This window comes from Triturus cristatus, chromosome 6, assembly GCF_964204655.1.
Source record: "Triturus cristatus chromosome 6, aTriCri1.1, whole genome shotgun sequence".
Classification (NCBI taxonomy): domain Eukaryota; kingdom Metazoa; phylum Chordata; class Amphibia; order Caudata; family Salamandridae; genus Triturus; species Triturus cristatus.
The window spans coordinates 1930721223-1930748838 of NC_140589.1; the positions used below are offsets into that span (position 1 = coordinate 1930721223).

Sequence of the window (27616 nt, forward strand, 5' to 3'; positions counted from 1 at the left end):
TTTACCCCTCTTGTCTGTGGGTAGGGTAGTTCTTTTATCCCTCTTATGTGGGTAGGGTAGTTCTCTTACCCCTCTTGTCTGCGGTTATAGTAGTTCTTTTACCCTTCTTGTCTGCGGGTAGGGTAGCTCTTTTACCCCTCGTGTCTGTGGGTAGGGTAGTTCTTTTACCCCTCTTGTCTGTAGGTAGGGTAGTTCTTTTACCCTTCTTGTGTGGGTAAAATAGCTATTTTACTCCTCTTTTCTGCAGGTAGGGTAGTACTTTTACCCCTCTTTTCTGGGGGTCGGGTAGTTCTTTTACCCCTCTTGTGTGGTTATGGTAGTTCTTATACCCTTCAAGTCTGCGGGTAAGCTAGTTCTTTTACCCCTCATGTCTGCGGGTAGGGTAGTTTTTTTACCTCTCTTGTCTCTGGGTAGGGTAGTTCTTTTACCCCCCTCTTGTCTGCGTTTAGGGAAGTTCTTTCACCTCTTGTCTGCGGGTAGGGTCGTTCTTTTACCCCTCTTGTCTGTGGGTAGGGTAGTTATTTTACCCCTCTTGTCTGAGTGTAGGGTAGTTCTTTTACCCCTCTTGTCTGGGGGTAGGGTAGTTATTTTACCCCTCTTGTCTGAGTGTAGGGTAGTTCTTTTACCCCTCTTGTCTGGGGGTAGGGTAGTTATTTTACCCCTCTTGTCTGAGTGTAGGGTAGTTCTTTTTCCCCTCTTGTCTGTGGCTAGATAGCTCCTCTTACCCCTAACCTCACTCGCCCGTGGGTGCGATGCTGTAGCCCACACTCATCTTACTGTGGTCTGGCGTGACCCCTTCACACCAGGTCATTGGTGAGACTGACTCCAGTCCTGAATATTTCACCCCAAAATCACTGATTCAGGTGTGTAATTAGTTCAGTGGAAGCAAAACAAGACTACATCACCCAGAATGCATCATGCATTAGGGCTGGAAGCAGTGTCTCTGACAACTTGAAGGGAGGTGGTCACCCCACTGTGGCCACGAATTCTGCATAGAACAGATGCCTACTATTTTTGTGTTGGTGTCAATGAGCCCAGATTGTGAGGAGTATTCACCCCCTTGCCAATATTCACAGGCCTGTTCTCTTTTAGCGCTAGATGAGCAGCTGCAGATATGGCTTCGAGGCACTTCGTTCTCCAACTTCTTGTGCTGCTGTTGACGTGGCGAGGAGGGAGCCTGCAACCGGGAGCATCAGACAACAATGAAGGAGGTAAGTGGAGGACTAACAGCAGCCATGCATCTCACAGTGCCTCTGCGCCCTCCTTAACTGTATGTCTGAAAGCTCTCTCGCTGTTGCTTTCACTCGGTCTCGTTCTCTCTTTCTCTCTCTCTTTCTCTCTCTCTCTCCCTCGCTGCTGCTTTCTCTCTCTCGTTCGATTCCTCTCTCCCTCTCTGCTGCTTTCTCTCTCTCTCGTTCTCTCCCTCTCTCCCACTCTGCTGCTTTCTCTCTCTCTCGTTCTCTCTCTCTCTCTCTCCCTCTCTGCTGGTTTCACTCACTCTTGTTCTCTCCCTCTCTGCAGCTTTCTCTCTCTCTTATGCTCTACCTCTCTCCCTCTCTGCTGCTTTCTCTCTCTCTTGTTCTCTCATTCTCTCCCACTCTGCTGCTTTCTCTCTCTCTCTCGTTTTGTCTCTTTCCTTCGCTGATTCTTTCTCTCTCTCTCGTTCTCTACCTCTCTCCCTCTCTGCTGCTTTCTCTCTCTCTCTTTTGTTGTCTCCCTCTCTGCTGCTTTCTCTCTCTCTCGTTCTCTCTCTCTCTCTCTCTGATGCTTTCTCTCTCTCTCGTTCTCTACCTCTCTCCCTCTCTGCTGCTTTCTCTCTCTTGTTCTAGCTCTCTCTCCCTCTCTGCTGGTTTCACTCACTCTTGTTCTCTCTCTCTCCCTCTCTGTTGCTTTGTCTTTCTCTCTCTCTCTCCCTCTCTGCTGGTTTCACTCCCTCTCGTTCTCTCTCTCTCCCTCTCTGTTGCTTTCTCTCTCTCTCGTTCTCTACCTCTCTCCCTCTCTGCTGCTTTCTCCCTCTCTCATTCTCTATCTCTCTCCCTCTCTGTTGCTTTCTCTCTCTCTCATTCTCTCCCTCTCTCCCTCTCTGCTGCTTTCTCCCTCTCTCGTTTTTCTCTCTCTGCTGCTTTTTCTCTCTCTCATTCTCTCTCTCTCCCTCTCTGCTGGTTTCACACTCACTCTTGTTCTCTCGCTCTCTCCCTCTCTGATGCTTTCTCTCTCTCGTTCTCTACCTCTCTCCCTCTCTGCTGCTTTCTCTCTCTCTCTCTCTCTCTCTCTGCTGGTTTCACTCACTCTCGTTCTCTCTCTCTCCCTCTTTGTTGCTTTCTCTCTCTCTCGTTCTCTACCTCTCTCCCTCTCTGCTGCTTTCTCCCTCTCTCGTTTTTCTCTCTCTGCTGCTTTTTCTCTCTCTCGTTCTCTACCTCTCTCCCTCTCTGCTGCTTTCTCTCTCTTGTTCTCGCTCTCTCTCCCTTTCTGCTGGTTTCACTCACTCTTGTTCTCTCTCTCTCCCTCTCTGATGCTTTCTCTCTCTCTTGTTCTCTCCCTCTCTGTTGCTTTGACTTTCTCTCGTTCTCTCCCTCTCTGCTGCTTTCTCTCTCTCTCTCTCTCCCTCTCTGCTGGTTTCACTCAGTTTTGTTTTTCTCTCTCTGTTGCTTTTTCTCTCTCTCATTCTCTGCCTCTCTCCCTCTCTGCTGCTTTCTCTCTCTTGTTCTCGCTCTCTCTCCCTTTCTGCTGGTTTCACTCACTCTTGTTCTCTCTCTCTCCCTCTCTGATGCTTTCTCTCTCTCGTGTTCTCTCCCTCTCTGTTGCTTTGTCTTTCTCGTGTTCTCTCCCTCTCTGCTTCTTTCTCTCTCTCTCTCCCTCTCTGCTGGTTTCACTCACTCTCGTTCTCTCTCTCTCCCTCTCTGTTGCTTCCTCTCTCCCTCTCTGCTGCTTTCACTCTCTCTCACTCTGATGCTTTCTCACTCTCACTGTGCCGCTACCTCTTCTTGTTCTCTCTCTGTTTCTCTCTTGCTCTCTCTTTCTGCCATTTCTTCCAACTTGTATCAAAGAGGACAAACAAGAGACCCGTGTCATCGATAACAGGAGCTTGCACAAACAAAGTGAAGGATTCTTTGGACCTGTGGCAACAAATCCTGGAACTGTATGAATGATGTTAGTTAGAAATGGGGTTTCTGGTTGGCACCTAAGCCAAACAGAACCCACCAATCTAGTCAGGGAAAGTAAGTTACTCACCAAGATAACCTGTGCTCCCCCCTGGTAGCTTGGCATCGAGCAGGCAGGCTTATCATTAGGTAATGTGTAAAGCGTTTGCATAACACACTCATACTGAAACACACTGAATACACCGCAAAAGAGAATCCACTCCACACAAGATTATATAAAAATATAGTATATTACACATGACATAGTCCAAAACGACTTGAATCATAAACATTGTGCATGTTATGCAAATACTAGGATAGTACTAGTTATCCTGGACAATGCAAGAATCAAATGATATACAATATGATATCAGTGCATGAAATGCAGCGGTTAGGTTAGAGGAAAACACCGCAATTACCAAACATCACCAGTAGTACACAAATCACAGATTAACACCAGAAACATATGCACTTCCTATTAGGTTCTATATGGTTATCCAGTATCCCCAAGATACAACATCCTACCCGGGGCAACCGGGCCTCCTTCCAGGATCTACCCCATGAGGCTAAAGCACCAGGAAGTGCCTACAAGGTGGGCACGGCCAAGGAAGTGGGAGGGAGTCACCAACTACATGGATGAGTAGGGTGACCTCGCTAGATCACCCGCGTGCGGCGGAGAGAAATACAGCTGCCCACCTCTGTGCGATTGTTAAAAGCCGGCGTTCCCGCATGCACCATTGTTGTCAAGTGCACGACCCGGACCCCACCCCCCAGCTCCCACGTTAGGACAAGAAAGGACACAGTCCGAGACAGCCCTGCTCACCCCCTTAGTAGCTTGACATGAGCAGCCAGGCTTATCTCCAAGGCACGAGTGTTCAGTATGTGCAACCACAGCAATCCCAATGATGTCACCACAAATGGACTCCACTCGAGTTTGTATAAAACGAGTATACTTTATATAAAAAGAAATACGAAATGACCACACAATACAAATCACACTTATATACACTGGGTAATATTGTTTCTGGTGGGTTGGGCGGTTCTAATCCCCAATCACCGCTTCTAACCAACAGTTAACCTGACTTTTAACCGTTCTCAACAGGTTAGGTACGTCATATCCCTAGATTCACACACGTTGCAAAATACAAGGAATACTGCACTACTTAACAATGGGTTCCTGTACAGTGCCACAGTGAAACAATGCAATACGTAGTGTCAAGATCATGTACTCACTCCGTCTCCTGGTTCACACAGTCTTCAGACACTCTCCACTAATACCCGGGACGCACCATGACACGCACACTGCGCGTCTGAGTCTTGCCTCTCCTCCTGGTGCACACGAGGTACCAGGTGCTCTCCACTAACGCCCTGGCTGCACCACCACATGCTGATCCACGTGTCGGAGACTCACTCCTTCTTAGTGCCCACGATGTCCCGGCACTCTTCACTAGCGCCTTGACTGCACTGCGACACGCACCCCCTGCGCGTCCCGAATCTCGGCTCTCTTCCAAGATGCCCACAATCCACTGGCGCTTCAACACCTGTTCCGGGTGCCCATGATCACCTTAGGCACCCCTTTGTAGGTCTCAGGCTGCCACAACACGGTCCCACCACCGCGCCACTTGAGACTTCCTGGAAACTTTTATGTTCCTGTGTTTCCGAACAGGGAGCCAGCTCACCTCGGGCCCTTAGGGTACAGGACGCAGCACACAGTAAAATCCTGCTCAGGAAGAAGGGGGGGACACGACCCACTGCAGCGCCCCTTCAGTCTCTCCTCGGTCAAGAGCTACAAACTGCCCACAAGCCCCAGATCACGAAGCAAGGGTCAAGTGTCTCCCGCAGCCTATTCAGCATCTCTTCCTGAGGCAGAGGTTTTCTTTCGGATCACGGACAGGTCAAAGCCGCCAGAGACTCAACCAGTCCACGGCGTCTTCAAAGCGCTCCCAGCACTTCTCTGAACGATACCGAGACCGTTCTCGACGACATCATCAACATAACCAAAGTCTTGGGGTTACAGTTCTTCCAGTTATACCACTCATTGTCTTTGAAGTTTCCTTGTGCTCAGGGGTCCCGACCCCTCTCTAAATCAGTCTTGCGTATCTCCCCCCAGTGTCACCGTCCTCTCTTTGATACTGGGGGCCTGGATCTTTAATCACTCAGAGGGAGATGGGTCTATTGTTTTATGGCTCTGAACCAGGCCTCTTCACCTCGCAAAGCCTCTCCTTCACCATGCTCCAGGTGCAGGGCAGCCTGGTGCTGTCTCCACCCCTCCCCGGGGACACAACCTCCCTCAGCCTTTCTTACCTCTCCCAGATCCAGGCAGGCAATTCACTTTCTGCTGAGACACACAACAAGGTCTAAACCACAAACTCAGCCATTTTCTCAAACAGCGGTTTCTGGATACACAGCGACAAAACCATCTACCCAAAAAGATGCGTTATGACGCTGTGGGTTCAGACATACCAAACTTCACTGTTCTATTTCCAAATCTTGGGAAACTAGGCTAACAATACTAAACCCAGCCTCCCCCATTCTGTCCTATGGGCAGGATGGCCTTTCACCAGGTAAAATGAAATGGAGCACTTTCCACTGTCAGTGCCTAGTACCCACACTGGCACAGGTCCTGCCTTTTACCTACACTGCACCCTGCCTAGGGGTTACCCAGGACGTCCTACAGGGGTGCCCCATGTGTATGCAAAAGGGAAAGTAAGGCCTGCCACGTGGTAGCACTTGTCAGGACAACATGCTAATTTAGCATAATGCGCGCAGGCCCTACACTGAAGGCCTATGTTCCCTCTCTGTGCATTTCTTTAGTACTAGCCCTGGCACGCACAGTGCACATCACTTAGGGATCTTGCTAGTAAGGCAAAAATACCAATCAGAGACAATCAAACACCACTACAATTTATACAGGGAACATCTGTACTTGCATACTGATTAGCAGTGGCAAGTACCTACAGCATCTAACTTCACAGCTCTCTGTCAGGAAAACAGTCTAGGGCAAAATCAAAAAGTTTAAGTGAACTTTAGCCAACAAGGCCAAGTCCAACACACCCTTCCCAGCCAAAAGCCAGGGTAGACCAATCATTCCCATGATGGACTCCCCTGCTTAGGGCGATAGAAGAAGGACGCAGGCCCTCTACCACAGGGACACTCTCCTGTTCCTCACCTTCCTGACCCCAGGTGATCCTCGTGATCACTACCTCCTGAGTCACTACACTTCTAGTCTTCGCACCCTCCTCACCATGGCACAGAGTGCGTTCCCCTCCCCTGCTGCACCTCTAGTATTCGTACCCATCTCACCATGGCACAGAGTGTGTCCCCCTCCCCTGCTGCACTTCTAGTATTCGCACCCTCCTCATCACAGCTATATAGGCATTGTGAACATCTACATTACATTTTAGACCCTTTTTTATACTTTGCACTTCGTTACTGCTTCACTTGACGATAATGTACAAGTGCAATTTGGTGTTTTTTTACAAATATTCGTAATTTGCAATTACTTTATATGTGATATTTATGAATCTGGGTTTGGTAATTGCTAAATAGAAATTTCTGCTTCAATATCGAAAAATAGTGGTTCCTATTTTGTCGCATCGCTGTGCATAGTTTTTAAAGCAGCTCTCTCACTCAGTAACATGCTGCTTTGCCTTTCTCTTTTTTTTTAATTGTATTTTTTGAACCACAGTATCATTGAAAAAACCATACAATTGAAGAAGGGAAACAACATAATAATAATAATAGTAATAATACGGGTAGATTTGGTACATTACATGTAGTTCACCACATGTTAGACAGAATAGAGAAAAAAAAACAAACACAAAACATAAACTCAAAAGAAATACTACCCTCCAATGTGGTCAATCATGGCTTTCCAAACAGTAAGACCAAATTTACGCCTGCTGGGTCTTTTGACAGAGTATAGACTAACTTCCAAATTAAAAATATTATAAAACTTGGCTTGCCACATTTCAAAAGCGGGTGCCTCAGCCTGCAGCCAAGAGGCAGCTATGCAAAGTCGTGCCACTGCTGTCGCAATAAAAATTAAATAACGAAATTTGAACAAAGGTTGATCATCATTTAGTTCCTCCCCTGTCCCTAATAACATCATGGTGGCAGATATTCTAACTGGGTTTCCAATGACTGCTGACAGAAATCTTTCGATATGGCGCAAAAACTGACAAAGCTTGGAGCATGCAAAAATATATGCACAATGTCAGCATTGTCTGACCTGCAGCGAAAACATTTCCCGTCGTTTAAACTATTCCCTGTCCTACCCCATTTCATCATTATAGCGGGAGTACGGTAGAGGTTAAAAACCGTTTTATAATGCTGCGCCCGCAAAGACGCAGCAAGACAGACTTTCCGAGCGATTATTCTGTAAGGGGTTAAAGCTGAGGCATGCTTATTTAGAAAATTGCGGATCTGTAAGAACTTAAAAAACTGGGTGTTCGGTATTTTATATTTATCCCTTAGATTAGATTAATACCTTTCATTCTCCATTCCAAAACAATATGATACCAAAATATAGATGGCAGTATTAGGTCCGCCGACATTGGTGTATAAAAAGATACCCTAGGAATATGAAAAAAAATTCTAACAGTATTCCATACCCCAAAAGCACCCCCAAGAATTTTAAAGCGAGTCCTTTTATAATAACTACCATCAAGCCTACGAAACAGAGAATTATATGTTTCAGAGCCAAGAACCATCTGGTAGATAGAAGGTGCCTCCGCCGGGTTGCTGATTTCTTCCCCAGACAATAAAATGCGCATGTTAGCCAACAGACAGGCTACATGATAGAAAAAGAAGTCTGGTAAAGCCCAGCCGCCCCTGTCCAGCGGAAGAGTCATAAATCGAGCTGCTCTCCAAGGTTTCCCGGGAGCCCAGAGATACCTAGCGCAAAGGGATTGAAGATGTTGTATCAGAGGTTTAGGTATCCCTAGGGCACAGTTCTAATAAAATACATCACCCTAGGTAAAACCGCCATTTTCAAGAGATTGGATCTCCCAACTAAGGAAAGGTGCAGGCTCTCCCACCTGTCCAATGCAGCCTTGGTCGTGCACAGAATAAAGTCCCAGCTAACCTAAACTAATTTGTTTAGACATGGTCTGATTTTAATGCCCAAATAAGTAGCTTCCTCAACTACTCTATCGTCACTAACCCGAGTACGGTCTGTACAGACAATTTGGGTTTCGGTAGTGTTTAATTTATAGCCTCACACGGCTCCAAATTTACCAACGAAATTTTCAATTTCAGGCAGAAAGACCGCTGTTAAGACCGCGATGTCGTCAGCATAAGCCAATACCGAGAAATGCTCATGATGCACAATAAAAGGAGGAATGTGGTGGCTTAGCTCTAACATATTAATAAAAGGGTTAATATATAGGGCGAACAGGAGCGGAGAACATGGACACCCCTGTCGCGTACCTCTGGATATCAAGATGTCCTTAGAGCTATATCCCATTGTACAGATCTTGGCAGTGGGAGACTGATATAGAACCTTCAAAGCCCGGACAAACCCTTGGCCAAATCCCTTGCGTTGAAGAACCCCCCATAGAAAGTTCCAGGCCACGTGATCGAACGCCTTCTCGGCATCGAGCAGGACAAGTCCCAGAGTCCTAGACTCGGCCTGCGTGATGTCGAGGAGGGTCACAACTCGACTTATATGATTAACCGTCTCCCGTCTCGGAATAAAGTCATGTTGCCGTATCGAAACCAGGGGAGAGACGACCTTCGCCAACCTATTAGCAAGCATTTTTGCGTAGAGCTTACCATCACAGTTGACCAGCGACATTGGACGATATGACCCGGGGAGATCTGCAGGCTTGTCCTTCGTCTTAAAAATAATTATATTAGCCTTCCTCCAGGTTCAAGGGGCGGCACCCAAACGAGCTGCCTGAAACGTAGCAAGCATGTCTTCCTTAAGGTCCTGAAAAAAAACGTTATACACTTCGATAGGAAGTTTGTCAGGACCAGGGGCCTTGCCACCGACCATAGTGCTCAGGGCTTGTTCCAGCTCGTCACTAGTAAAAGGACTGTCTAGAATCTCAATGTCCTCACATCCCAACTGTTTCCATGGCAGAGAGGGAAGTTCTAAATCTAGAGGGAGATCAGCTGGCCCTTGCTCAGTGTACAGATCCGAATAGAAGGCATGAAAAACCTTCAAGATTTCTTGTGGATCATGCACCGTTGAACCTCCACTGTTTTTAATGGCTTGAATTCTTTGCTGGGCTTCCCTGGATCTAATCTTCTGGGCAAGACACCTGCCCGTAACTTCCCCATATTCATAACATTGTTTCTTATAAACCTGGTATTTATATGCAATTTCTTGGGACCATGTGAGATTTATATTCGATTTACATTGCGCAAGCTTACCGAGAGCCTCAGTTAAATCAATACCCGCCGCTATATCACAGGACAGCCTTTCTTCAGCAAGTTTGGGTTGACTATATTTTTCCAAAATGGCACACTTAGCCTTTTTTTGTAGAAAGAGACCATAACTCAGCACTTCGCCACTAAAACAGGCTTTGAACGCGTCCCAGACCATATCACATGACGCAGATTGCCTGTTTATTTGAAAATAATCTTTTATCCAGCCCTTCATGTGGTTGAGAAATGTAGGGTCAAGTAAAAGTTTCCTATCCATAGTAAAAACATTGAAGGACTTAGGGGTCGCCACTTTAGAAATACTGATTACCACTGGAGCATGATCAGACGTAACCCTAGGATAGACCTGTATCGTAGAGTCAGAAGCCCACGCTAGAGATGTAAAAAAATAATCTAATCGTACCAACTTATTATGGGGGGAAGAAAAAAAAGTAAATCCTGGATCTTGAGTATGTAAAGTAGCCCAGACATCTACAAGCCCATGATCAATAAGCAGATGACTTAATGCTTTAAAAACTTTGGGCTTTCTGCCCTTATAATCCTGCATCCTTGATTGTAAGATATTACCCGAAACATTAATATTCAAGTCCCCACATAAAATTAATGGTGTGGGCCATGATGCGAGCTCGCCGTTCAAATATTCCAAAACTAAAGCTTCATCCAGATTCTAACCATAAACTGTACATATAGTAAATCTTGCATCCCCAGCTAGACATTCTAAAATTGCCCAACAACCCTGATTATCTACCAGCTGGCACCCTGTTATCACCACCATAGGTCTGGCCAAAATGGCAACCCCTCTAACCATATTAGATTGCTTGGATGCTGCTAATATAACATACCCTAAATTAGCCAAGGTCTGCCGCTTAACCCAGGGGAGATGAGTCTCCTGCAGACAAACAATATCTGGTTTGATAGTCTTTAATTCAGCTTGAACTCTCTTCCTTTTATTATAGTTATTAAGCCCACAAACGTTAAAGGAGCAAATACGCAGACCTAAATTGGCCATGAATTAAACATCGGTATCAACATTTGAACTGTACTGCATCTATAGTCAGAGAAAGAAAGCATTTTAAAGACAAAACATGATACTGTGGAAATGTTTTCATTTACCCCCCCAACCTTCCCAACCCACCCTTCCCCCACCCCCAACCCCTACCCTCTCCACCCATTCCCTCCCAATCCTCCCCCCCACCCACTACACACGGCAAAAGGACCATAGGTCCCTGGTGATGAGGAGCTGGAGGCCCCCCTCGAAATCCCCCCTCCCATTTAGTCGCAAAACAATTGGAGAAGAAAAAAAGACAGAAAATAGCTCCAGCTTATTACACAGCCAAAAGCCATCTCATAACGTAACATAACATAGAACAATCACATCAAGCCCTACGAGGGCAGCCCAAATAGGAACTGTAGAATTCAGTTTACTTTTATATAGCTATTCATTTAACTTATTAGATTGAACATAAAAATTCTCTTGCTTGAATTTCAGAGACAAAAAATTTCATCTGACCCTGATAGAGCACTTTTAGCTTTGCTGGATTAAGCAAAAATGCTTGAGCCCCTTTGGCTTGAAACAGAGAGATTGCAACCTCCGCTCAACTGCTGCTTGGCAAAAATCTGGCCTGACAAAAAAATCATATCCCTTCCCCATTCTTTTCCTATTTGGCCTGGCCAAATCAAATAGAGCTTCTCGAGCAAGAACATTATTTAAGGAAATCAAAATAGCCAGAGGAAGCACATTGGACTGTCCGGATTGCTGTCGAATTTTAAAAGGAAACCGATGGGCTCGTTGTATTTCAACTTTCCATTCCCAATGCTTAACTCTGGGAAAGCCTCTGTGAACAATTCTATAACAAACTGGCGAATGTCCCCGCCTTCTACCCCTTCCGGGATACCCAAAATCCGAAGGTTATTCCGTCGCATCCGGTTCTCTAAATCCGAAAGTTTCCAGATTGCATCATCCTTCTGATTTTTAAGTATCTATGTGAGCCCTTTTTGCGTGGCCAGATCGTCTTCAAGCGTGGAGATTCGCCCCTCTGCCTCACCAACCCTTGCTGCGATATCAGAGCACGCCTTGGCTACCCTCCTGATGGAGTTCTGTACCTTGCGGCAAGCCCCCTGGGTTCTGGCGTTTTTCAGCCTTGTTGCAGCATGATGAGCTATAATAGTCTGATATATCATGTCCAGTGTTACCTCCTTAGGAGGATCTTCTGCTGGACTTACAGTAGGCGCAGCAACCCCTGTTTCAGACAGTAGCAGATTACCAACCAGAGCTGAAAAGGAGTAATCCCAGACCATGGAGCCTGCAAAGCCCTGAGCCTTGGTCGAGGCCAGATCTTCATACTTTCTTTGTTCTTTAGGTTTCCGAACAGTTCCTATTTGAGACAGGGTCATATCTTCCTGACTCCCTCTACTAGATGGCCAGCCTGCGCTATCGGTGTCGTAGTCTGCCCAGTCTCTGCTCAGTTTTCATCCGCAGAAGATGAAGAGGGGTCAGATAATGAATAAAACTTATCCAGGGCTTCTATTTCCTTTACAGGGTCCATCTGATACCCCTCTTGGAGATCAGGTTGGTTAACAACAGACTTCCTATGGTATGCCACAAAAGCCTCCATTTCAGAGTCATTCTGTATAGTCTTTAGCAAAACTACAGGACCCATAATGGCACTGCTGGGTAATATATCCTTAGCGCTGGAATCTGCCCCTTCAGTTCTTTTTCCTTGTATTGGTGTATTTGAAACAGCACCTGAACTGTCTACAGGACTCACCAGCGCTACTGCATGCCCAGATAAAGCCTCTAACCTATTTCCCCCAGCATTCATAGCAGATGGCAAAGTCATACCTGGATTAGGAGCTGTTATTGCAGTTATTGCAGGCGCACCGGTACTGGATATTGTAGTGCTTTCATTTCTCTTTGTTTCCTCCCCTCCCGCTAATGATTTCTTAGTCTTAACAGTCTGGGGGTTAAAAATAGATGGAACAGCCGGTTTCCCACGATTTACAGCTGTTTTTACATTCAGATCTCTTGAACCGCCACTAGCCGTTAGCACGTCCTTCCCCTTTTTTACTGGGCTGCTAGAAGCGGCCCTAGTACCGCGGATCCTGGCATTTTTTGCTCCTTGCTTCGGCGCCATTCCACCGATTAGAGAAAATACAACCACACAGCGGCGTCTCAATCGGACCGCTTGATGGATCCACAGCGAATCCCTCGGAAACAAAACTAACAGCCTCCAGATCATCCGGTCGCGTCTATACGGATCTCTCGGGCTCCGTAAATCATGAGTCTCTACGTTACACCATAGTTCCAAACATGGAGAGCATGGGGGGGATTATCCGGGAGGTCGCCCGAGCCAGCTCACTCAGCCGGCTGACCAGCCGCCATCTTGCCTTTCTAGTTATCTTTCCTGCTTTGCCTTTCTCAAACCAGTTTATTACTTGTTTTAAGAGTTGCTCAATGTTTGTACATCTGGCCCTCTGTTTCTAATTAAATGTCTAGAATACATCTCTTTTCAGGAATAGATGCACTGCTGTGTTATCACTCACTATACCCATGTTTACTCGTTACTTATATGTAATAGGTTTTGTGGATCTGCTGAGTGGTATGTTCCACCTATGGACATGCTGAGTGGTGTATTCCACCTATGGATGTGTTGAGTGGTATAGTCCACCTATGGATGTGCTGAGTGGTATATCCCACCTATGGACGTGCTGAGTGGTGTATTCCACCTATGGATGTGCTGAGTGGTATAGTCCACCTATGGATGTGCTGAGTGGTATAGTCCACCGATGGATGTGCTGAGTGGTATATTCCACCTATGGACTTGCTGAGTGGTATAGTCCACCTATGGATGTTATGAGTGGTATAGTCCAACTATGGATGTGCTGAGTGGTATATTCCACCTATGGACATGCTGAGTGGTATTGTCCACCTATGGATGTGCTGAGTGGTATAGTCCACCTATGGATGTGCTGAGTGGTATATTCCACCTATGGACGTGCTGAGTAGTATACTCCATCTATGGAAGTGCTGAGAGGTATATCCCACTTATGGCGTGCTGGGTGGTATATTCCACCTATGGATGTGCTGAGTGGTATACTCCACCTATGGACATGCTGAGTGGTATATCCCACCTATGGACGTGCTGAGTGGTATATTCCATCTATAGACGTGCTGAGTGGTATATTCCACCTATGGATGTTCTGCGTGGTATATTCCACCTATGGACGTGCTGAGTGGTATATTTCTTCTATGGATGTGCTGAGTGGTATATTCCACCTACAAATATGCTGAGTGGTATATTCTACATATGGACGTGCTGCGTGGTATATTCCACCTATAGACGTGCTGAGTGGTATATTCCACCTATGGATATGTTGTGTGTTATATTCCACCAATAGACATGCTGGGTGGTATATTCCACCTATGGATGTGTTGTGTGTTATATTCCACCTATAGACATGCTGGGTGGTATATTCCACCTATGGACGTGCTGAGTGGTATATTCCACCTATAGATGTACTGAGTGGTATATTCCACCTAAAAATGTGCTGAGTGGTATTCCAGCTATGGACGTGCTGCGTGGTATATTCCACCTATAGACATACTTAGTGGTATATTCCACCTATGGATGTGCTGAGTGGTATATTCCACCTGTGGACATGCTGCGTGTTATATTCTACCAATAGACATGCTGAGTGGTATATTCCACTTATGGATGTGCTGAGTGGTACATTCCACCTATGGACGTGCTAAGCGGTACATTCCACCTATGGACGTGCTTAGTGGTATATTCCACCTATGGGCGTGCTGAGTGTACACTCTTCCTATGGACGTGCTGAGTGGTATATTCCACTTATGGCCGTGCTGAGTGTTTATTCCATGTGCTGAGTGGTACATTCCACCTATGGATGTGCTAAGTGGTATATTCCACCTATGGATGTGCTGAGTGGTATATTCCACCTATAGACGTGCTGAGCGGTATATTTCACTTATGTATGTGCGAAGTGGTATATTCTACCTATGGACGTGCTGAGTGGTACATTCCACCCATGGACGTGCTGAGTGGTATATTACACCTATACTAAGAATGTCTCCACATTTCTCTTGTGCAGTTCCAGAAGAGTTCATGTACCTCCAAGAAGCGGAGCATCTCGTCTCCCAAGCAGAGTGGAGAGCGGAAGACCTGAGGTATGGATATAGGGAAGACACTACCTCAGTCGGGTCATCAAAAATGTGTAATGGTAATTGTATGTATATAGGGCTTACTACCCTTGACGGGGCAATGTAGCTCTTTTTGGCATGCAGCACACTACTTCAGAACCCAAAATGGATTAGTGGTAGATTAGTATAGGGACATATGAGTTACATTGAGAGGAGGTGCACATATGGGCCTGTTAGTTGGATTAGTAGGATAAAGGAGGGATAGTAGAGGAAGAGTCTAGAAAATATTTATTTGGAGCACATATTAGTAAGATGAGGTTTGCAATGAGTAAAAGAAGAGATGGAGGAGGGGAGAATATAGAAATGGATTAGGGACCTCAAAGTAGTAAAATTAGGTTTGGAAAGAGTCAATGGAGGGATACATAAGGGAAGAATTTAAAAAGGGTTGTTTGGGAGATCATAAATGTAAAATGAGTTTTGGGGTGATCCAAGGAGGGATAGGAGGGAGGAGTCAAGAAAGGGGTATTTTGGAGATTATAGTAGTAGAATGAGGGTTGGGGTGAGTTGGAGAGTGGAGGTAGAGGATATAATGGGAGAGGTGTAGGGTGAGACAGACTGGAGGTAGAGGATATACTGAGAGAGGTGTAGGGTGAGACAGACTGGAGGTAAAATATTGAGAGATGTATCGGGTGAGACAGAGTGGAGGTAGAGTATATACTGAGAGAGGTGTGGGGCAAGACAGAGTGGAGGTAGAGGATATATTGAGAGAGGGAGAGGGTGAGACAGAGTGGAGGTAAAGGATATACCTAGAGAGGTGTAGGGTGAGACAGAGTGGAGGTAGAGGATATATTGAGAGAGGGAGAGGGTGAGACAGAGTGGAGGTAGAGGATATACCTAGAGAGGTGTAGGGTGAGACAGACTGGAGGTAGATGATATACTGAGCGAGGTGTAGGGTGAGACAGAGTGGAGGTAGAGGATATACCTAGAGAGGTGTAGGGTGAGACAGAGTGGAGGTAGAGGATATACTGAGAGAGGTGTATGGTGAGACAGAGTGGAGGTAGTGGATATACCGAGAGAGGTAAAGGGTGAGACAGAGTGGAGGTAGAGGATATACCTAGAGAGGTGTAGGGTGAGACAGAGTGGAGGTAGAGGATATATTGAGAGAGGGATAGGGTGAGACAGAGTGGAGGTAGAGTGTATACTGAGAGAGGTGTAGGGTGAGACAGAGTGGAGGTAGAGGCTATACCTAGAAAGGTGTAGGGTGAGACAGAGTGGATGTAGAGGATATACCTAGAGAGGTGTAGGGTGAGACAGAATGGAGGTAGAGGATATATTGAGAGATGTATAGGGTCAGACAGAGTGGAGGTAGAGGATATACTGAGAGAGGTGTAGGGTGAGACAGAGTGGAGGTAGAGGATATACTGAGAGAGGTGTGGGGCAAGACAGAGTGGAGGTAGAGGATATATTGAGAGATGTATAGGGTGAGATAGAGTGGAGGTAGAGGATATATTTAGAGAGGTGTAGGGTGAGACAGACTGGAGGTAGAGGATATAATGAGAGAGGTGTAGGGTGAGACAGAGTGGAGGTAGAGGATATATTGAGAGAGGTATAGGGTGAGAAAGAGTGAAGGTAGAGGATATTCTGAGAGAGGTGTAGGGCGAGACAGAGTGGAGGCAGTGGATATACCGAGAGAGGTGTGGGGCAAGACAGAGTGGAGGTAGAGGATATATTGAGAGATGTATAGGGTGAGATAGAGTGGAGGTAGAGGATATATTTAGAGAGGTGTAGGGTGAGACAGAGTGGAGGCAGACGATATATTGAGAGATGTATAGGGTGAGATAGAGTGGAGGTAGAGGATATATTTAGAGAGGTGTAGGGTGAAACTGAGTGGAGTAGAGGATATACTGAGAGAGGTGTAGGGTGAGACAGAGTGGAGGTAGAGGATATACTGAGAGAGGTGTAGGGTGAGACAGAGTGGAGGTAGAGGATATACCTACAGAGGTGTATGGTGAGATAGAGTGGAGGTGGTGGATATACCATGAGAGGTATAGGGTGAGAGAGAGTGGAGGTAGAGGATATATTTAGAGAGGTGTAGGGTGAGACAGAGTGGAGGTAGAGGATATACCTACAAAGGTGTAGGGTGAGACAGAGTGGAGGTAGAGGCTATACCTAGAAAGGTGTAGGGTGAGACAGAGTGGAGGTAGTGGATATATTGAGAGATGTATGGGGTGAGATAGAGTGGAGGTAGAGGATATATTTAGAGAGGTGTAGGGTGAGACAGAGTGGAGGTAGAGGATATATTGAGAGATGTATAGGGTGAGATAGAGTGGAGGTAGAGGATATATTTAGAGAGGTGTAGGGTGAGACAGAGTGGAGGCAGAGGATATATTGAGAGATGTATAGGGTGAGATAGAGTGGAGGTAGAGGATATATTTAGAGAGGTGTAGGGTGAAACTGAGTGGAGGTAGAGGATATACTGAGAGAGGTGTAGGGTGAAACTGAGTGGAGGTAGAGGATATACTGAGAGAGGTGTAGGGTGAAACAGAGTGGAGGTAGAGGATATACCTAGAGAGGTGTAGGGTGAGACAGAGTGGAGGTAGATGATATATTGAGAGATGTATAGGGTGAGATAGAGTGGAGGTAGAGGATATACCTAGAGAGGTGTAGGGTGAAACAGAGTGGAGGTAGAGGATATACCTAGAGAGGTGTAGGGTGAGACAGAGTGGAGGTAGATGATATATTGAGAGATGTATAGGGTGAGATAGAGTGGAGGTAGAGGATATATTTAGAGAGGTGTAGGGTGAGACAGAGTGGAGGCAGAGGCAGACACAATTAACTTTGTTAAAATCTTCAGATTGTGTAGAAGGTGGTGGATTATTTGACAAATTTAGCAAATCCATAACTATGTGGAAAGCTCTGCTGACAGAGAAGCACATCATTCCAGAAGCCCTGATTGCACTGTGTGGTATAGGACTTCACTGACTCGCGAAGTAAACCAGTGACTTCCCTGCAGTAAAACTGCTGTGTTTCTGTATAATTATTTAAAAGGACTTCCTTGTGACCCCTCACCCCACACGGGTCTCATTTTTGCTCTTCTCTCATCCCATGTTACTTTTAAGGCTGAGTCAGATATCTGCAGTTCTATTCAGTGACAATATTACACGCGCTTTGACCAGGACCTCACACACTTGCCAACCTTCTGTAGGCTTTTCAGGTTCCAGATCTGTTCAAGTCACAAACACATCTCTTTTTAATCAGACCTAGCCTCCACGTCCGCAAGCCCTGCACTCTTGGGATCACTTCCGGGGTCAAGCAAGCAGGCTTCATCTCAGCAGCTCCCCTGCATTTGCCACACCCCACAACAACTTCCTGTGTTCTTTTCCCACCTGCGTTTGCTGCATACGTCTCTGAAACTGCAGTTTCTGCTGTGACTCTTTGGCAGCCATTCCAGGCTTCAGTTCCTTTACTCACTGCATTTCTTGCATTTCCTACATCCATGCTTCTTCCAGGGTTTATGGCCTCTGTTCAGCTGATCTCAAACACACATAGAGGAGTAGAGAGTGGTCAAAAAAGTGCGGTGGCACGTGCTTCGTGTGAAAATACCTCACTTGCAAAATTGTGACATGCTTCATCATAGGGCTGCTTCAGTACACCCCTGCGCAGACCAACGCCTGGGGTGGAGCGATAGGGTGGGGAAGACAAGACACAACATATAAAATATACAGAAAGAATAAGTCAAAATATATTGGGATAGCCAAAAGTAAAAGTGCAGTGAGGCATACTGGCAGTAAGGAGGGGTGTAGGAGTTCATTCCTTTCTTCCTGTCACCACCATCCTTCACGTTATTAATCCCGGCCGGAGGGTCCAGGAATAAACTTACGCTCAGAGACTCCTTCGAGCTAGTTTTAATCTTCACTGCACTTTTTCTTTTCACACCAAGTACGTGCCCCCACAAATCTTTCACCACTCTCTACTCCTCTATGTGTGTTTGAGTTTGTGGACAGGGGGGCCGGAGTAGAGGGGTTAGCCTCTCACCCCTTCTCTTTGTGTAATACATTCTGTTCAGCTGTCCATCAAAGCCTAGGTGCACACAGTGCCACCAATACCTGGCGGAAAACAGGTCATACACCTGTTGGCCATATATGTCTAAAATCCTTTTGTCAATTCTCAGCCCTGTGAGTATGCCCTTGATAGTCCTGTGCTTAATGGTTTATTTGTAAAAATGGCAAAAGGTTTTGTCGCCTTTCTAGCTCAGCGTGGGTCACACTGGGCTAAACTAATGTGTACAAATACTGCTGAAAACGCAGACCTTTGAGGCAGGCAGATTTAGAGTGTCAGGAACATGGGTGGAAGCACACCACTTCACCCCCCCAGCAAGGTTTGCCCCTGGCATTATGGTAACTACAGTCTCATGTTGCTTGCTTTGCTATCATTTTTACAAGTGTTTCGCCAGAGTTGGCGCAGATGGTGCTGATATTTAGACACGTGTTTCTGGTTTTTTAACCGTCATAAGTGGAGATTACAGGATTTGAATTTGGACAAAGTAAATGGGTGTAACCACCCCTCTTTCCAAACCCACCCATAGGTGGGGCCTTAGAGTTAGTCCATCCCCTAACCTTAATATAAGTATAGGAATCCACTCCCTAGGACTTTAGATAACCCTGGACGAAACTCTGCAACATATATCCTGGAACTTTGACTTTCTATCATGACTAGAAGACGGAAGAAATCTCCCTTGGGGTCAAAGAGTGACTCCCCTGCTTGGCAGGCACCAAAGAAGCAACTGACCGGTCTGCAACGCTGAAGCTCCCGCCGGACACCAAAGTCTTTGCATCACCAGAGGTGGATTTCCAGACTTCCCGTGGCTATCCTGAGTCCACAGCAAAGCTGAGGCTATCGTGGGTGACGTGGAACCATGACCCCTGGACACCGTGAACTTTTGCAGCAACACTATCTTCCTGGTCCTCCTTGAAGTTGTGCTTTGGGCTCCGAGTAGCCCCAGCCTTGAGCACCTCCTGCACCAAAGATTGTTGGCCTCCACTCCACGAGTGACTCGTGGGCCAGTTTCAAGTGTGACCGCTCAAGGCTCCTTTGCGATCACTAGCCTGTTGGCTATCAGGTCCCCACGAAGGCAACTCCTCTTCTACTTGGGCTTTCCTGGTTGCTCCAGATGTGCCCTGACTTACCCTCACTGGGTCAGTCCCTCAGATCTTGCTGGTCTGCACCGCAGTCCTTTCTCTGAATTCTTTTGACTTGCCGTTGCCAAGGCTTGTTGGGTCCATTCTGCTCGCTGACACTGCAGCACTCGACAGACTTCATGGGACAGCTCGAATCCGGCTCGTGGACTTTGTCGATGCCTCCTGGACCTTGTGGCTGAAGAGTCGAGACACCCATCAACTCACCTGAAGCACCCGACATCTGTGGGCATTGGTCCATCCTGCCCTCGGTCACTGGCTAGTGACCCAGACTCTGTCCCCTCTGCTTTCAGGTTCCTTCCATCCTAGATCCAGGCTTGTATCTCTTCGGACACTTCTCCTCTTCAGGGCCGCAGCAGTTCTCTGCAGGCTCCCATTGAAATCGAGGACGCAACCAGACAACAAATGACACCTATGCACCCGGCTTCCCTGGGTGAGGTAACTCGAGTCCTCCAGTGCTCCCGTGGGTGCTAGCACTAGAACTTCTTAAGTCCAAAAGGGTTTGGTCCTGACTCGATTCTAAGTGTCCCTAATCTTTAATTTTCCAACCGCGACATTGCCCATAGAAGATAACAGGAACCCACGGTTGTGTTAACACACTGCATACAGTTCCCGTGGGTCCCCTGTGTCCTTACCTTGGGTGGTTCCTTGGGGTCCCAGCGATTCTACAGGCTCTAGGCCTTGTGTCTATCCCAGTCGTGGTTCTTATACCACTTTTTTGGTATATGGTTTGGTACGCCCCTAGGGCCCAAACGTGTATTTGTGCTATTACTGATAATTGCTAACTTGTAAACAAAGTACTTCAAACTCCAGTCTCATAAAGAGACTAGAGGGGTGTGTTTTATCTTAAATACATATATTTTTAATATATACCTGGTGTGGTTGTCCTTTCATTTGATCATTCAAGAGATTATAGACTGGTAAAACAAGCTGCTTTACATTCCTTCAAGATTTAGCCTGAAGGTTGCTCTCCATAGCTACCACTAGGATAGCTTTAAATAAAGGTTGTCTTTAACCATTCACCATACGGGGTTGTTTGGACTGATACATGGTGCCCACTAGAACTAGTGGACAGCATATATCAGGCCACCTTCTCACATTGGTGTGCAGCGTGTGGGATTCCAGCTTGCTATTGTTTTACCAGATAATCTCAATTGAATTGATCAACTGAAAACCACTAAAGGTACCTAAGGTACATATAATATCAAGTTTAGCTACAGTAAGTGCTACTGAACTTAGAGTTGTGTGTTAAGGGATAGCACACCCTTTCTACAACTCAAGAGAGTTTAGTAGGCCACACTAGTGTAGGTAGTGCAATACACCGCACCACATTAGTAATGTTTAACCAGCCAGGAACCAGTGGGTCCCTACCAGGAACCAATGAGCTCCTTCCCTATAAATATGAGGAACTCTCCTTTGCTCAGCTTAGGGCCTTATGTTCAATTAGGAAGGTGAAGACAGGTAAAAGTCCATAAACCCAGCATCTCATAAAGATACTTAAGCTGGATGATATCACAGGGCCTAGTGGGCCTGATGGGGTAGACAGTGTGGGTGGGGCAGCACCTGAGTGTGGGCCTAGGGGTGGAAACTCCCCTGACCCTACCTCTGATGCTGACCAGACTGGTGACAATGACCAGACTCTGGTGAACCCAGATCTCCTGGATGGGGATGAGGAGGATGACAATAATGCTCCTTCCTTTATTCCTCCAGATAGACCTGACAACAGGGCTAGAAGGTATAGATCTCTGTCAAGGGGATCTGTCCAGTCTAACTCCTCTATAGGGACCTCTGTCTCTTCTCACAGAGGGAGGGAAACCTCCCAGGAGAGGAGAGAGAGACTGCTGAAGTATGAGCAAGACAAGTTCAACCTCAGAAAACATCAGATGGTCTTAGATAGGGAAGCCTTAGAGCTCTACAGAGCTAGTAAAAAGGAGTACCTAGAGTCCCTTGGTGGCAGCAATTTCCCTAGAGATAGGGAGAGGTCTTATGACCATAGAAACCTAAGTAAGATTGTCCCTCGCTACCAGAATGGGGATGACATCCACAAATGGATAACTGCCTTGGAGAGGGCCTGTAAAGTACAGAAGGTCCCTCAAGGTCAGTGGGCTGCAATCGTATGGCTCTCCTTTGCAGACAAAGGTAGAGATAAGCTCCTCACTGTAAGAGAAGAGGATGCTGATGATTACAAAGTCTTGAAAAGTGCTCTGATAGATGGGGTTGGCCTAACCACTGAACAATACAGGTTAAAGTTCAGAGACAGTCAAAAAGCACAAAATCAAGACTGGGTTGACTTTGTTGACTGTGCTGCTAAGGCTCTGGAAGGTTGGTTATTGGGCAGTAAAGTGTGTGACTTCAAAGGATTGTACAATCTGATAATGAGGAGGCAGATTCTTAATAACTGTCAAAATCAGCTGTGGCACCAGTACCTGGTAGACTCTGATCTGACCTCTCCCCAAGAGTTGGGAAAGAAGGCAAACAAATGGGTCAGAACCAGGGTGAGGCAGAAGGTACAGAACCAAGGTGGTGACCCAAAGAAGCAAGATTCCAAAAACTCTTACAAGGGTGGGGACAAAGGTAAAGACCAGAAGTCTTCTCAAGAGCCCCAAAAATCTTCTTCAGGGGGGATTCACAGGCTAACAAAGGGAACGGCCAAAAGAAACCTTGGTGCAAAATCTGTAAGCAGAAAACTCACTGGACCAGTGACTGCACCAAGGCCAAAGAAAATACTCCAGCCACCACCAATGCCCCTAAAGCACCTACTCCCCCTAGTGCAGTTACAATTGGTGGTGGGAATACACAGAATACGGGTGTAGTAGGGTTGACCCTGGGTTCTGAGATGGACTCAGGCCTAGTCAGAGTACCAACTCAGGCTGTGCTTGTCAGTGATGGGGGCATGGATATGTCCCCCTTTGTGAGTCCCAGTAACTTGGGCAAATACAGACAGCAGTCTTTAATAAATGGAATAGAAGCTTGGGCATTCAGGGACACAGGAGCAAGTGTCACAATGGTGACAAAAGATCTTGTGGATCCTAGGCAGATTATACTTGGTGAAATGTACCAAGTGACCAATGCTAGCAATGTCAGAACAGACCATTCTCTGGCAGTTGTTACCTCTCCTGGGGAGGGGTAACTGGCCTTAAGAAGGTTGTGGTAAGTGCAGACCTACCAGTGCAGTGCTTGCATGGCAATGATCTAGAGACTTCAGCTTGGGCTGAAGTGGAGCTCAGGACACATGCAGAAATTTAGGGATCCCTGCACATGTCTTTGTTGTGACCAGGTCACAGGCTAAAATGTCTAAAACTGGACAGGCCCTGGATTCTGGAATAATGGGCCAGGTGCCTCACAAGAGGAGGAGCAGTAGGGTTAAGGCAGAGCCTTCCCACCTGACTCAGAATGCTGATCAGTCTCCTCAGGGAGATGATCTTGAGCCGGAAGAAGGAACTGTCCCAGAGGAGCTTGAACCTGACCAGGTTGAGTTCTTGGGGACAGGGGGCCCTTCCAGGTCTGATCTGAGCCAGGAGCAGAAAACCTGCCCCTCTCTTGAACCCCTCAAACAGCAAGCTGCTGATGAGGCTGCTGGGAATGCTAGTGGCACCCATTAAGTTTATTGGGATGATGGACTCCTATACTCAGAGAGTAGAGACCCCAAGCCTGGTGCATCCAGGAGGTTGGTTATACATCTGAAGTTTAGGGGTTTCCTATTGACACTAGCCCATGATATTCCCCTAGCAGGACACCTAGGCCAGAACAAGACTTGGGACAGAATTGTCCCTCACTTTCACTGGCCCCACATGTCTGAAGACAAAAAGGAGTTTTGTCGCTCCTGTGTAACCTGCCAAGCCAGTGGCAAAGCAGGTGGCACTACAAAGGCCCCCCTGATACCACTACCGGTGGTGGGGGTGCCCTTTGAAAGGGTAGGAATTGACATTGTTGGTCCCATAGATCCCCAAACAGCATCTGGGCACAGATTTATACTGGTAGTGGTGGATCATGCCACCAGGTATCCAGAAGCAATTCCCCTAAGGACCACTACAGCACCTGTAGTGGCAAGAGCTCTCTTGAGTATGTTCTCAAGAGTAGGCTTTCCTAAGGAGGTAGTATCTGACAGGGATGCAAACATCATGTCTAGTTACTTGACTGCTATGTGGAAGGAGTGTGGAGTGAACTACTAGTTCACCACATCCTATCACCTACAATGCAATGGTTTAGTTGAGAGATTCAACAAAACCTTAAATGGCATGATCAAAGGACTCCCAGAGGAGCTTAGGTGAAAATGGGACCTGCTCTTGTCCTGCCTTTTATTTGCATACAGGTAGGTGCCTCAAAAGTGGGTTGGCTACAGCCCATTTGAACTTTTGTTTGGACACCCTGTCAGGGGTCCATTGTGTTTGGTGAAGAAAGGATGGGAGTTACCTCTCAAGCCCCCAAAGCAAGACATAGTGGACTGTGTACTTGGTCTCCCCTCCAGGATGGCTGAGTACATGAAAAAGGCAAACAAAAACCTTGAGGCTAGCCAGGAACTGCAAAAAGCTTGGCATGGCCAAAAGGCTGTACTGACTGTTTACCAGCCAGGACAGAAAGTGTGGGTGTTGGAGCCAGTGGCCCCAGCAGCCCTTCAGGACAAATGGAGTGGACCACATACCATAGTTGAACAGAAAGGGGAGGTTACCTACTTGGTAGACCTTGGAACCCCAAGGAGTCCCCATAGGGTACTTCATGTCAACAGACATAACCCATATGTTGACAGGGCAGACATGGGCTTGCTCATGGCTACTGATGAAGGACAGGAGGAAGAGAGTGACCCACTCCCTGACCTGCTTTCTCAGAACCCTGATGATGGGTCAGTTGATGGTGGAGCCTTGGCAGATGTTAGAGTCGGGGATCTCCGATTGGCGCAAGGATGTCCTTGTGTCAAGCAGGGACCCTCTCCTCCACGTCAGGGCAAAGGATAACCCCTTTGGGAATGACCCTTGCTCACCCTCTAGGTGCGTGGCGTGAGCAGCCAAGGCGATTCTTCAGGCGTTGTTGGTTAAGCACTTATAATCACACACACAGTAAATACATTAATCCCCCCAGAAACGGACACCAGGCTTAGGTATGTAAAAATACGCTTCTTTATATAAAAATAGTTATCTCAATATGCAGACTTATCACAAGACTAGTAACGTTGTGTTAGACCTGGCACCTTGGCGTGAGTTTCCCTTCCACTTTTTTGATGGTGTGCCTCGATGTTTTGCTGGTGTTGTCCGCTCAGGGCACTGCGCCACGGCTAATCCGTGCCGCAGTGCAAGTGCTCCCTAGGTAAAGTGTACCTGTAATTGATATTCATGATTGGTTTATTGGATTTACTGTCAGTCCCCAGTAAAGTGCACCAGGGGTGCCAGGGCTTGTGAATGCCAATGCTGCTGGTGGGCTTGCAGCGCTGGTTGCGCCACCCACAGAAAGCGGCCGTGTAAAATGTGTCTAGGGTCTGCCTGCGTCAACCCCGTGAGAGCCCCGCTCCGTCCGGAGCCGCTCTCTGTCCCCGGGCTAGGTTGCCTGCACCCCTGTCACCGCCTGCCACTGGAGCGCGCTGAGAGCGCTGTCACCCCTCCAGCCGGAATCCTTCCAACGATCGTGATCTTCGCCGGGTCACCAGCTGCACGGACCGTGCCCTGTGACCCCGCTTCGTTATCCTTGGAACACCCCCAGGCCGCCCCCGCTGTGGAGACCCCCCCTGCACCGCCGTGCTAAGGGTCGCTGGCCACGCCTGCCCACCTGCCCACACCCGCTGATTAAGGACCCAAGAACACTTCACAAGCTGAGAGTCGCACCGACCTGTGCCGACTCTCCACATCACTAAAGGAGTTCCAGTACCGGGCTCGGGGCCCGCACCGCCTTATTTCCCCGTTATCCTCACCGCACCGCACGCACGTCTCACCTCCCGCCGCCCCGGAGCTGCCGGGAAGAGCTGTGCACGGTGCAGGCGCGCCCACGACAGATGCGTGAGCCGCGGTAGGCCTGAAGTAAGTCAAGACTGGAATCCCTCAAGTGACATTGGTAAAAGACTAAAGAAGTACCCGCTTAAAGAACTACTTGCCTGCTTTATAACCTGGTGGCATCCAAACAACGTTACTGGTCTTGTGATAAATCTGCATAATGAGATAACTATTTTTATATAAAGGAACGTATTTTCACATACCTAAGCCTGGTGTCCGTTTCTGGGGGGATTGATGTGTTTACTGCGTGTATGATTATGAATGCTTAACCAACAACGCCTGAAGAATCGCCTTGGCTGCTCACGCCACGCACCTAGAGGGTAAGCAAGGGTCATTCCAAAAGGGGTTATCCTTTGCCCTGACGTGGAGGAGAGGGTCCCTGCTTGACACAAGGACATCCTTGCGCCAATCAGAGATCCCCGACTCTAACATTGTTGGCAGCGGCTGGGATTTCGGATTTGCATTTATAATTTGCATACAGTGAATTATTAATCACCAGATAGTGAGAGCAGACCAAGTAATGCAGCCACAGGTTTTCGTTTTTGAACTGTTGAGACATCGACCATTGCTTCAGCCATGCCTGGCTCACTCCCTGCTGGAAGAGCACTCTCTGTGATTTCTGGAATAGATGAGGTGGATTGGGAGGAACTGGAGGGATACACAGTAGAGCAATTGAAAGGCTACAGTGTAAAACTCTGAGTTCCCCATGCTGGATTCAAGAGGAAGGTCCAGTACACCAAGGCGTTGAGAGCCTGGAAGGAGTCAAGAGACCCACAGAATGCGGGGGACATCGTTCCACCCGACAACCTTGGGGAGCCCAGCAGAGTCCTGTGGCCAGAGGAGCTGGCAGACCGGGCAGCAGACAGGGCGCATGCAATGGAGATGGCAAAGTTGGCAGGACAAATGGAAATGGAAAAGCAGAAGTTGGCCTTGGAGGCACAACAACGCCAAATGGATCATGATATAAGATTGAAGGAGTTGGAGCTGAAGGCGAAAAGTTTGGACACCGCTCCTTCTGGTGGCAGCACTCCACCGGTGCAGGTAGAGTCCAAGGTGTACATCCCCAAAGATGTAGTAAAGGAGTATTTTAGAAAGGATGACATAGGGCAGTGAATTAGAGCCTATGAGGTGGCCATGTCTTCACACCGGGTCCCTGAGAAAGACTGGGGAGCGGGGTTGTGGGGAAGGTTCCTTGCTGAAGGGCGTGACACACTGTTAGATTTGCCCCTAGAAGTCCAGACCTCATACCCCCATATGAAGGAAGCTTTAATGACCAGGTATGGGTTAACTCCTGAGCTATATAGACAGAGGTTCAGGGAGACTAAGAAGATCCCTGAGAGTACGTATGTGGAGTATGTAACTTTTTTCTGCAGAGCACTGGATGGTTGGGTGAAGGGTAGCAAAGTGAATGATTATCAAGGGCTGCTTGATTTAATTGCATGGGAGCACTTGTCCAGTCAATGTTTTCCTGAGCTACGCCAGCACCTGATTGATAGCAAGCTGTCCAACCCGAGGAAGCTTGCTGAGGAGGCGGACCGCTGGCTCAGCACCAGGGTCCACAAGGGTCAAGTGGGAGACTCCGCCAAAGGTGGGCAGGGTCCCCAGCAGAAGAGTGGGGGGGACAAGGGTAAACAGAAAGGGTTCCAAAAAGGCCCCCAAAGTAATCCCCAAGGGAACCAGCAGAAGGGTTCTCAGCCTCCCCCACCCCCGCAGCAGAACGGGGCCCCGACAGGTAGGCCTGTTCCAAAGGGG

The 27616-nt window shown here is 47.4% G+C and overlaps 1 protein-coding gene across 2 annotated transcripts in view; it reads left to right on the forward strand.

Annotated features, from left to right (window-relative positions):
• The window catches only part of LOC146822515 (uncharacterized), an 80440-nt gene that overhangs the window by 12284 nt on the left and 40540 nt on the right, over nucleotides 1-27616 (forward strand). For both annotated transcript variants that reach the window (XM_085613635.1, XM_085613634.1), the window contains exons 2-3: nucleotides 1093-1211; nucleotides 14643-14718. In XM_085613635.1, coding sequence (XP_085469761.1) covers nucleotides 1115-1211; nucleotides 14643-14718 — 173 coding nt within the window. In that variant the 5' untranslated portion in view covers nucleotides 1093-1114. The remainder of the gene's footprint in view (nucleotides 1-1092; nucleotides 1212-14642; nucleotides 14719-27616) is intronic.